Below are 11,013 nucleotides of genomic sequence, written 5' to 3'. Positions count from 1 at the left end.
GGAGGGAGGGAGGGAGGGAGGTGGCGGCGCTTTGTTGCCAGCCCGCGGCCGAGGGGTGGGCTCGTCCCCGGGAACGCCGCCCTGGTTGTGGGGCCGGCACGGCGGGTTTCCTTCCTTCCCTCCTCCCTCCCTCCCTCCCTGCTTTCCTCCCTCCCTCAGATGTTCCTGAACCCGCATGTCCGCCCTGGGTGGAGCGTCCTTCTTTGTCGAGCGAGGAGCTGTTCTCCCGGCTGGCTCCGGCACAAGAGGAGCGAGCGAGGAAATACAAAAGGCAAGCGCCGCTTGAGGGGTGACAAGTGTGGGGGAGGGAGAGCCCGGTGGGATTCCTGCGTGTGCCTCTTTTCGGGGGAATTGCAGGGGAAATTCAGGCGGTCCTTGGGAATAGCAACCTGCAGCCCTCACCTTTCTGTGCCACGAACTGTTTTGGATGGCCTCCATAGGCACCGGGATGACCCGTGTAAAATATCCATATAGCATCTCAGAATCATTATATCCGTGCCTGTGCAATATTACATGTATTAAAAAAGATACATTGCACGTATATAAAACGTACCAGAAGAAATCCAGGCAAAACATTGTGAATTTTAACTAATAGATGGTTTTCGTCATTTGCTGGACAGTCCGTGATAATTACTAATTTGTATTACAACAGATAAAAGCACTCAACTGTATTTTTTTAATTATTTCTTTTTTATTTTTTAACCGATTGCGTGTGACACGTTTTCCTTGCAGGTCTCATTCATGTTTGTCATGTGCATCTAATCACCTAGTGATTGCACATCTCAAGGTAGGCAGGGTCAGGCCTGGAACAGCCCGATGGAAGGATGCTCTGTGAGGAAAACCTAACATTTGAGGAAGAAGGAGGCTGTGTACTGCTGGTTCTCCCATCCAAATGAAACATTAACCTGTTGTGACTGGATTTGGTTGTTGCATTCCCTTGCCTTTCTTTCACCCCCAGACACTGGATGAAAAAGACAGCATTATGACTGGCTACCAGTGCTGTAAATCGCTCATTACGCTTAATGCTTCATCTGTAATTTAAGTTGGATAAATACGTGGTGGTTTGTGTTTTTTTTGTTTGTTTGTTTGTTTTTAATCCTTAACTGTTTCTGAGAGCAATCCTGGTAGCATTGGCAAACAAATTCCATTTTCACACTATAAGTGACTACAGTTTGCTATCAAACTGTTATCTTTGTTTTTCATTAGAGTAACCTTCACATTTGGGTTAAGGCTTACATCATGATTTTCTGCTTGCATTTTCTCATGCCTAAAGAAATATTTCAGGGTCTGAACATGCTCACGTGTGCCAACCTGAAGTGATTTTCTTTTTCAAAATGTGCTTCTTTGTAACCAGTTGGAGTTTAAGTGTATGTTTAGATGTGTGCAAGCAAAATAATACACATGTACATACTTATGAACAGATGTACATTGCTTCACTTGTGTAATTTTTTTTTCCAAGATATTCTTCCAGCAGAGCACAGTCCATCCTTTGTAGTCTTCAAGAGAAGAATGCCACACAACATTTCAAAGTGTCAGGAACTGGGAGATATTTTTGTTATTTTTAAAGTGATAGAGGTTTGTGTGAGGGAGATACTTAGGACACTGATTTGTTTTAATGCAAGTTAAGAATGGAGCTATGCCAAAGAAGATAATTAGGATAAAGTAATTCCTTACTGCACAGGAGAGTCTAACAGCCTGAACACCTGTAAGAGTGTGAGAAGCTTTCTGTTCTTTGTTTCTTTGAATTTACAGCGCAACTGTGCTCATGTGCAGTCACATTCCCAAATCACATTCCCAAATCAATCCTTTTTTTTTTTTTTTTTTTTTCATGAGCTATGTGCAATAAACTGCTTCCATTTCAACACAGATTCTTATGTGCTAAATTTTATCCTGGGCATACATCCTGGAAGGATCTTTCAGCCTCGAAATGGAAATTATTTCACTTTGTGAGAGTCCTTTCTTGTATTCCACTGAGGAGCCAGTGGGCTGTCAAAAGGTGATTGATATCTATAAAGAAAAGGGTGAATACAAATGCATGGTAGTATTTTGCTGCAAATCCTCAGTGCTGTAAATTTTCTGACATCTCAGAGTGCTTTCAGCTTGCCTTATTGAAAATGGGCTTTCATATAATGAAGTAAACAGGCTGAGTGTGTAACAGCTTGAAAAGAAGCTTCAAGAATTTTTATTTTTTTTCCTCTGTATTATGTGCATTAAACTGCTTTCAGCAATTCTTGAGTTCTTTTATGCATCCTAATCATAATCCTAGCTTTGTCATGGAAAGGACACCAGTGCGGTTTGTATGTGTAGGAAAAGTAGGTAGGAATGTGTATGGGGGAGGGAAAGGCATTAGTCTTGTATTCTTTTCAGAGTAAAACCTATGTTTCCACTCTTAAAAGCACACCGTCTGAGCTTATGACTAAGGAATCTCAGATGCTATCACAGTAAAAATAATAGCAATAAGTGATAATGGGGCATAAAAGTGATACTTAGGGGTTTGCTGTGGCAGCAACCAGGAAAGATGAGCTTTTCTCCTAATGCATAAGGTGTTAATATATATGAAGTTATATTTGGAAATATTTTAAATGTTTACTGATATTGGTTGGTCTCCGACAGTCTTTGTAGCCAAATATTTAGCACTGTTAGCACCTGGAATCCAGAAGTCCAGGTATTATTAAGTTTAACATCTTGAACTTAGTCTCCAAAGTTCCTGAAAATTCATAGTTCTGCTAATTAAAGAGATTTTCTACACATAAATATAACTATTTTTAGTCTGAGTTCCTTGCACCCTTTCAAAGCTAGAAGCAAGATTTACATGCCTCAATGGAAGAGCCATGAAACCTCTGATCCTGGCTCTTTGGGGTCATCAGCTATTGGATCTTACGACTTGCCGGAGGGATTGCTTTCTGTTCTGCCTCTCAGTGAAACTAAGGCTAAGACAGATTGAAACATCAATATTTAGTCCCAAGAATTTCACTGAAGCATCTGTCCAAAGCAGCTCAATGGTTTGGAATGGTACAGTAAGTACCTAAGTAAAATCAATTAGCAGATAGAACCCATTTCATTATAGGTCTTTTTTATTCTACAGGTTTTGAGAGCTGTTTCATGGAGCCAAGTTCCCAGTTTGCAGTATCTTTTTATTATTCCATTTCTTTACTTTTTCGCTTCTTTATTTACTTACTTTATTTAAGGAACTTCTGCAGCAGATGTTCTCTTCAGTGTATCAGACCTAGATGTTATAATAATGATTGGTATGTGATACTTTAAACTTTGTTTACACGCACATAGTTTGTACTCTGAGATTGTAGGTGCTTGAGAATTCCTGTTCACCAATACACGGAGTGCCTGAATTTTCACAGGGACTAATAAATAACTTGATAGAGTGTGAAGGAGGAAGCACTGGATCTGGGAACCGTCTTCCTTACACCCAGATGTCTAGCTCTCATCCTTCTCCCACCTGTTTCTTTCTTGCATAATGAACAAGCTCATCTGTGAGCAGCAGAACTAATGAAGCCTGGTTCCCTATGGATCTATGCCCTTTGTCCACTAAATCCTGTCTGCTCCAAAAGCTTCAGCTCTCCCATGACACCAGCATTTCTGAAGAGACAGCAGAACTGTGACTAGCCAGGATCTATGTAGGTTCCAAGTGTCGAGTCTATGTGCACCCAGTGATTGCCCAGTCAAGCACTGACAGAAATAAAGTACAGAACTGGGTGCTCATTGCTTCTTTTTCACTAGGGGTACAAACTGGCTGCTGCCAGTGACTTAACAATACTTAACTGTATGTTGTTGTAGTTTCTTAGACTACTACTATTTTCTATTCACTTTGTTTCAGCTTTGCTATTCTATGCTTTCTTCATCAGCCTCCTATGTACCTCAGATCCTCTTCTTTGTTTTTTTGGGTTTTATCGTATGGGCTATAATAACCCTTATCATCAGCTTCTTGAGAATCTTCCTGTTCTTGTGTGAGAGATGGTTTTGATATTAACTCATTTTGATATTAACTTGTCTGTTAGCTTTCTTTGTGAGTAAAAATAGGTGCCTTCACTGAAAGAGGTGAAAATAACTGTAAGTATTTAGGTGTTTGGAGGAAAGGAATCGCAAGGATGGTGCAAAGAGAATGCTAGTGTGGTGGAGTTAAGAAAAAAATGTATTTGGACTGAGAAAGAGGAAATCTGATTGTGGCACCTATTGAATCATCAGGTAATTATGAGAGAAGTAGTAGAAACAGTAGGCAAAATGCTAGAAAAAATCATTCTGAGAAAGAGTTCTAGACTGTTAGGAACACGAACCAATGATGCATGTTCCATCCCTGCGTTTTATGATTAAAACCAGAAGAAATGTGAGCTAAGACAGTAACGCTTCTCCTTTTTGTACATAACTATTCAGAAGTTTCTGCCCAAGACTTGAAAGTAATTGGGGCTGCACAGTTATAGAGGGAGTGAGATCCTGGTCAGGATCCTTCTCACTGCTGGATGTCAGTCCAGAAGGGCTGGGCGTGGGGGAGAACCAAACTATCAGAAGTCTTTAAAAAGAGATCTTTTTAGTATAATTTCTTATAGAACTTTGAAATAATACAGAAAGGATATAAGGGGGAAATCAGTTATACCTATACAACAGGGACAGAAGAGGGTCTTTTGCATACCCAAGGGAAGACAAATCTGCTGAAGACAGCTTTAGATTTAAACCAGAAGTGATCAAGAGCTGGATTTCAGAACTTGTTTTACGGTTCAGGACTTTCAAAACTCTCTGAGTGTAATGAATAGAAAAACAAGTTGTTAAAAACAAGTTACTAAGTAAATTGAACACCAAATATTTTGTAGCAGGACAAAGGCAGGAAGCGTCTTCTCATTAACATATACTTCTTATGGAACCGAAGTTCTTATGCCACTAATGTAGCAATGGAAACCAGTTTATAATTATGTTATCTAACCTGAATGTTTTGTTATTTACCGTAGAACTATGCACAAGCTTTTCTAGATAAGGAAGTGTTTTGGAATCAGAGGTTATATTTAGGAGCTGTTTGCTGAAACAAAATTACTTGATATTGTAACCAGTTCTAATGTGTTATTTTTTTTTCTTTGTTTTCAACATTGTTTTCATAGGATTTTTGGCTTCTTGAAGAAACAGTAGAAAATGCAAAACGAAATAATAAAGCCTGCTAAATACTTCTCAGAAGTGGAGAAGAGTGTGCTGCTTGCATTGGTTGAAAAGTACAAATATGTACTTGAGTGTAAAAAAAGTGATGCAAGAACTATTGCCCTGAAACAACGCACCTGGCAAGCTCTCGCTCATGAATATAATTCGCAGCCCAGTGTATCACTGCGAGACTTCAAACAGTTAAAGAAATGCTGGGAGAATATCAAGGCACGGACAAAAAAGATAATGGCACATGAAAGACGGGAGAAGGTAAAAAGAAGTATTAGCCCACTTATAAATACTCACATCATAGGGAAGGAGAAGATTGCCAGCATAATGCCTGAGCAAATGTACTTTTTGCAGAGCCCACCAGAAGAAGATTCGGAATATCACCCTGATGCTTCTGGTCAAGGTATAAATGTTGTTGTGATGATGCATGTAGTTTTCTTTTGTCTGTGATTTTGCCAGTGATTCTTTTTCAGCAATCTAAATCTATCCACTTTGCTGTGACTGCTGGTTACAGAAAAGTAATTTCAGAGCTGTGATATTACAAGATATTACAAGACTGTCTATTTCTCTAGGCCCCCAAGAGTTAAACTGAGATCTTAGTCTGTTTTTTTTATCTAAGTCAGTTTTTGATATATCTTCTGCTTTGTAACGAGCATCACAGCAGGCATCACACTGGCTTTACAGAGAACAGAAGAGATATTTTGATCCTTTGTAAAGTGTCATTTTGTTGGGAAAAGGTCTGAGCAATAAAAACAAAACAATCCACCAGCAGAAAATTGATAGACAACTATCTGCTGCAAGAGTTCCCTGCAGGTCTTCGCTCCTTTGTGTTCAAGAAGGACTAAGAAGTGTTTGTAGAGTCATATTTCACACTGCAATCCACATTGGAGAATGGCATTTTTAAAAAGTTGAGTGCTATATTCTTTGTTTGGCAAGCATACACAGAAGGAATAGTGCAAGACTATAAGGGAGAATACCTGCAGTCCTTTCTTGTAGGCTTCAGTAATGTCCTCATAAGACTTTTTTTTTTTTTTTTTTTGCTAAAAAGACAACAGTAGTTGCATTGCTAGATAACAGTCTTACATTTTCTCTTTCGTCATTGTATTTACCAGAAGTAAAGACAATAAATTGCAGTGGTTACTATTATATTCCATGAGTATTTTCTTTTATTTCACTAGAACAAGTAGAACCTTGTTGAAGTTAGAATAATATTAATCATTTTTCAGAAAATATACAACACTGTATTTATGGTATATGCAGAAATGATGAGGAAGGAGTGAGTAGTAGCTTTCCCCATATTTCCACAGTCTGTTGGTGTTATTGTAGATGCAGCTCTTGAGGTGATACTCAGATCTTTCAGGAAATGATTGCAGGTCACATACCGATTTGGCTTAAATACTTGCATTAAGGTTCGGCTCCAGGCTCAGCCACCTAACTTCGGGTGCCCACTTAAAAATGTCTACACTTGCTTTAGTGTTCTGAGCTCCCGTTACAGCCTGGAGGGCTATCAGCAAAGCCCGGAATGGTTCAGTTCAGATCATTATGCCCTCAGTATTCTGTAATAGAACAGTGTTATGTAGTGGCTGCTCTATTCTGGTACAGAAGCATAAAGTTTAGATGTATACACCTCTAGATATTATCACAAGTTTGTGTTTCTTGAGGGAGAAGAGGCGTATACTATAATACTCTTTTTTTTTTTTTTTTTTTTCTGTTTTACAGAGTCATTTGTCATCTCAAGTAGAGAACTTTGTGAGGAAGAGAAAGAGCTGGTACATTTCCCAGTGTGTGAAGGTACCTCCCAACCTGAGCCTTCGTGTTCTGATATCAGAATAGCAGCGGATAAGAACTACAGAAGTAAAGCATCTCAGGAAAGTGCCCTGAAAAAGATGCACGAGGAGGAACATCATCAGCAAATGTCAATTTTGCAACTGCAGTTAATCCAAATGAATGAAGTTCACGTGGCAAAAATACAGCAAATAGAAAGAGAGTGTGAGATGGCTGAAGAGGAACACAGGATAAAAATGGAAGTGCTAAATAAAAAGAAAATGTATTGGGAGAGAAAACTGCAGACCATCACAAAAGAATGGCCTGTATCTTCCTTTAACAGACCCTTTCCTAATTCACCATAGATCATAAAGTGGCAGAGTCAGTCTGACTGAGCACATTTATAAGTAATGCGCACTGGAAAGAGGGTGTTTTAATGTGAATGTACAGTGACAGGATAGGTGCCCAGCTGATAGGGAACACACTTTGATGCTTAACATTTAGGGAAACACTGGTAGAGTCTGCCAAGGGCAGAACGGTACTGTTCATTTGTAGGTAATCCTGACTTTTGTAACTTTCAGACATACGCAGTGTTTTAAAATGTGAACATAATTTCTCCCCTCAGAATACCCTAATATCCTTTGAAATTTAAGGTATTCCGGGTCTTCTTTCACTGGGTATTCTTGAAAAAATATAACAGCTTTAAACATCAGGTTATAGTGTTTATTTTGGTTTCTAGCTCTTCATATCTACCATTTCCTAAATAAAAGCAAGGGTTGCTCTCTGCTATTGAGAGAAAAAGCGGCTGACAGATGTCATGCTGAGGCACAGAAGAACAAAACAAAACTTTTAGCCTCTGGTTAATATAGTCTGTAACCTAGTCTTCATAGAAGATGTGAAAGTGAGGGAAGTAGCAAAAGCAGCACTGTAGTAATTGAGCACTTTGCTTGTGATGAACAGCAGTAATATTTTCCATCTGCATGGCTGATTGAGAGAATGGCTGTGGAGTGGCCCTCGTGATCTTTGAGCCTTGACCCTTATGAAGTTGTAAAGAAGGTGACTCCTTCCTCAGAAGCCCTGTGCTTGTCCTCTCTTTTCCAGGCCTGTCTTTTATTCAAGTAGAATACCAAAATAGGAGGGGCCCATGCTGCTGCCAGTGCTGTGTGCTGTGCACATGGAATCGTTCTGAGGGGAAAAGCTTTTTAACAGTTCCTAAAGCTCTTAAAATGTAGCAAGTCATCTAGTCCATTGGCAAAGTTTCCCTCTGTCTCCCCATGCAATACTTAGCAGCTAACTGGAGTATTTCAGCCTTGCTAGAAAAAAGGCTAAGAATTGCCTTCTTTTCCTTAGCTTTGGGTGGTAACCTAGGGGATCATTCCTGTCTTGGAGTTCTGTTTTATTCTGTCCTGTGTGTTAAGATGATGTATTTCTTTGCTTTGCTGTCAGTGAGAGGTGACAGACATGATTTGTATGAAAGCATTCCCATGAAGGCCCCCACAGAGTTTGGGGGCCCAGAATAGTCGAAGGTGGGAAAGCACAAATAAAGATAATCCTTCCTCAGGCAATCATTTGTTCTAGTGGGGCAAGGGTTAAGAAAATATGAAATACAGAACTCCATAAAGATTCATAAGATCTTCTGATGTGTGAAAAGCTGTTTTGTAGGAAGCTGTACAGCCAACATTTGAAGCAGTGAGAAAAATGAAGAAAAGCATATATTTTCAATGAAAATGCCAAGTATCCCATTATTCAATAACGTATTTTTAGGTCATGATTAATAAGGTCACATCTAGACAGAGAGCAACATATTTAAATTAGGGTATGGCACAAAACACTCTGTTCTTCCCAGTTACACTCCTATTTCTTCCCTGAATATTCTTTCTGGTGCAATTTGTTTCAGATTCGGTTCTTGGCAGTTGGTTTCTTCCTAGTTTTTCTTTATTATTATTATTTTCCCTTTGAACTCCTTTCCCTGCTGGTGATTCATCTTTGCAAGCACTGCCATTATCAACCACAATACTCACAGTGGTTAACGCTGTGGTACATGCACTGCTCCCTTCGATGTGCTAACACCAGTAAACGCAATGGGAGTGATTTATCGCAACTTATTTTATATTACAGAGGGGAAAAAAAAAGGCAATTTCTGCAGAGCTGCTGCAAGATCATAGAACAGGTCATGTATGAAATCTGAAGACTGATCTTTTTGACAGGAGACTCAGTTTTCTTATAAATTGGCTGTATGAAGGAAGCGGAGGATCTCCAAAGGAAGGTATAATTATGAACACTTTTTTTTTTTTTTTTTTTTTTTCCTGCTGAATGGAAACACTATTGGAAGGTAGGACAATGATGCACAATAATGGTAGAGGCAAAAGAAAGGAGGTGACAGGAGTGAGGACCTTTTTGTTCTGAGGTTGCATTCTGTGTTCTGGAAGGTGAGTCAGTTATTTGAGTGGTTATGACAATTGTTTAGGCACCATCCAGAAAAGAGATACAAAAGATATTTCTCTTAGCCAGTGATAGGATTCTTTCGACACTGCTCCAAAGTGAAAATAATTTGAAACTCAGTCGTTAAAACTAAGTGTACTAAGGTGCCAAAAGGTGACCCATGGAGACAATGTCAGCACTGTGAAGAGAGCAAGAATGGAGGGACAATCCAGGCCTAGATAGCCTTGTGGTAAGCTATGAGTAATCCAGGGAAAATCAATGATGCTTGAGATAAGGGTGGCTTTGACTCCTGAAAGCTATAACATTGCTCATGAAAGATTGTTTTATTTTTGTATTAAAAAAAAAAAAAGTCATTTAAAGTATGCATGTTTTTAGACTGTACTAAGTGGGCAACGTCTTTATTTTGGTATGCATACTTATTCTGAACCCAAAAATTACAGTTCTTAAGCCAAACAATAGAACCTTTTAATTCAGCTTCTACTTCAAAGAAAGAAAATCACAGGAGAAAAATTAAAAAGAACCAAGATGAAGATACGAAAGAAAGAATGATCAGTATGAACAGAGGACAAATGGGCAGGTCACACCTAACACAAATGATCCAACATGCTGTTGTGGTGGGCTTATGAAGACCCAGGTTTTTGCTTTCCCATCTGTGGTTGACTGTTGGCTGCTGTGAGGTTGGTTGATAGAAAAATGTCAAAGATCAACATGATGAAGTAATGTGTCTCCTTGCCAGGCTTTCACTTCTCCACCTAATGGCTTTATAAAGTGATTGCTGTGATGGAGTTTAAATGACATGAGAAATGAGGGGTTTTGTTTGTTTGTTTTCAGTTCCTCTGGTTTTAGGTTTTATCTCTTTTTTGTCCAACTTTTCTTAGTTGTAGTATTGCCATCCCAGAAAATGTCAGTTTGTTCCTTTTTTTTTTTTTTTTTTTTTTTTTTTTTCTAGCTTACATCATTCAGACACTTTTCATATCATTGTTTTCCTGTTAAACATCTGGCCAAACTAAATAGGCATTTTCCCAAGTTTTTTTCAAAGATAAACTACAGCAGTGCTAAAATACCTATTCGCTGGATTTATTATAAAGGTGTTGGCAAGAATGAAATTAAAAGATACACTGGGCCAAATGATCCCTGTTTAATTCTGTAAGAAAAAAACATAGCAGACAGATGTTATGGATATTTCTTGGACTTTGTTCTTAGGAGTAGAAGGTATGGCCTTCTGGCAAAGGTGTGGCAAATTTCTTCATGCTCTCCAAAAAGGCACTAGCCTACTCCTAGCTCTGTCTCTCCTTGGAGATCACCTAACTTACCTGATATAAATCATTTTTACTTGATAACTTTTTCCTTTGCATTTCTTCCCTACATCTGCGCCCCCCCCCCCCCCGCCCCCCCCCCTCCTTTTTTTTTTTTTTTTCACTAGCAATATGTGCAGGAGATTTCATCCAGAGTTATGCATTATGCTCTTTTCTGTCTCTTGGCCAGACTGCCTATGTGACATGTCAACATGAAATGGTTGCTCCTCACAGTCATCTTCTTCCACATCCACATAAAGTATGGTCACTTAGCCTTTTCTGCACACCTGCCCACATGTTCTGCATTCTGGGCACAGGCTAGGAAACACAACAGAGGATTTTGGAAAGGGGTTAGTGTAGAGAAAGG

At 39.2% G+C, this 11,013-nt stretch overlaps 1 protein-coding gene across 2 annotated transcripts; it reads left to right on the top strand.

The window, feature by feature from the left end:
- Nucleotides 1-14: 14 nt before the first annotated feature.
- On the top strand, nucleotides 15-10,158 carry MSANTD3 (Myb/SANT DNA binding domain containing 3). Of its 2 annotated transcripts, XM_035319882.1 has the most exons (4): nucleotides 15-271; nucleotides 5,103-5,406; nucleotides 5,500-5,548; nucleotides 6,865-10,158. In XM_035319882.1, the coding sequence occupies exons 2-4, from the start codon at nucleotides 5,134-5,136 to the stop codon at nucleotides 7,272-7,274; spliced, it is 732 nt and encodes a 243-aa protein (XP_035175773.1). In that variant the 5' UTR covers nucleotides 15-271; nucleotides 5,103-5,133; the 3' UTR covers nucleotides 7,275-10,158. The 2 variants fall into 2 exon arrangements, with proteins under 2 accessions (XP_035175773.1, XP_035175771.1); XM_035319880.1 differs by having other exon boundaries at nucleotides 5,103-5,548.
- The last annotated feature ends 855 nt before the right edge of the window (nucleotides 10,159-11,013 follow it).

Source organism: Oxyura jamaicensis, chromosome 2, assembly GCF_011077185.1.
Source record: "Oxyura jamaicensis isolate SHBP4307 breed ruddy duck chromosome 2, BPBGC_Ojam_1.0, whole genome shotgun sequence".
Classification (NCBI taxonomy): domain Eukaryota; kingdom Metazoa; phylum Chordata; class Aves; order Anseriformes; family Anatidae; genus Oxyura; species Oxyura jamaicensis.
This window is presented reverse-complemented; position numbering and strand designations above follow the sequence as displayed.

What these genes read in the sequence shown, in the direction of transcription:
- MSANTD3 (XM_035319880.1), top strand. Translation starts at nt 5,134, where the DNA reads ATGCAAAACGAAATAATAAAGCCTGCTAAATACTTCTCAGAAGTGGAG. An exon ending in CCCTGATGCTTCTGGTCAAG is followed by an intron (nt 5,549 to 6,864) that starts GTATAAATGTTG and finishes TCTGTTTTACAG; the next exon opens with AGTCATTTGTCATCTCAAGT.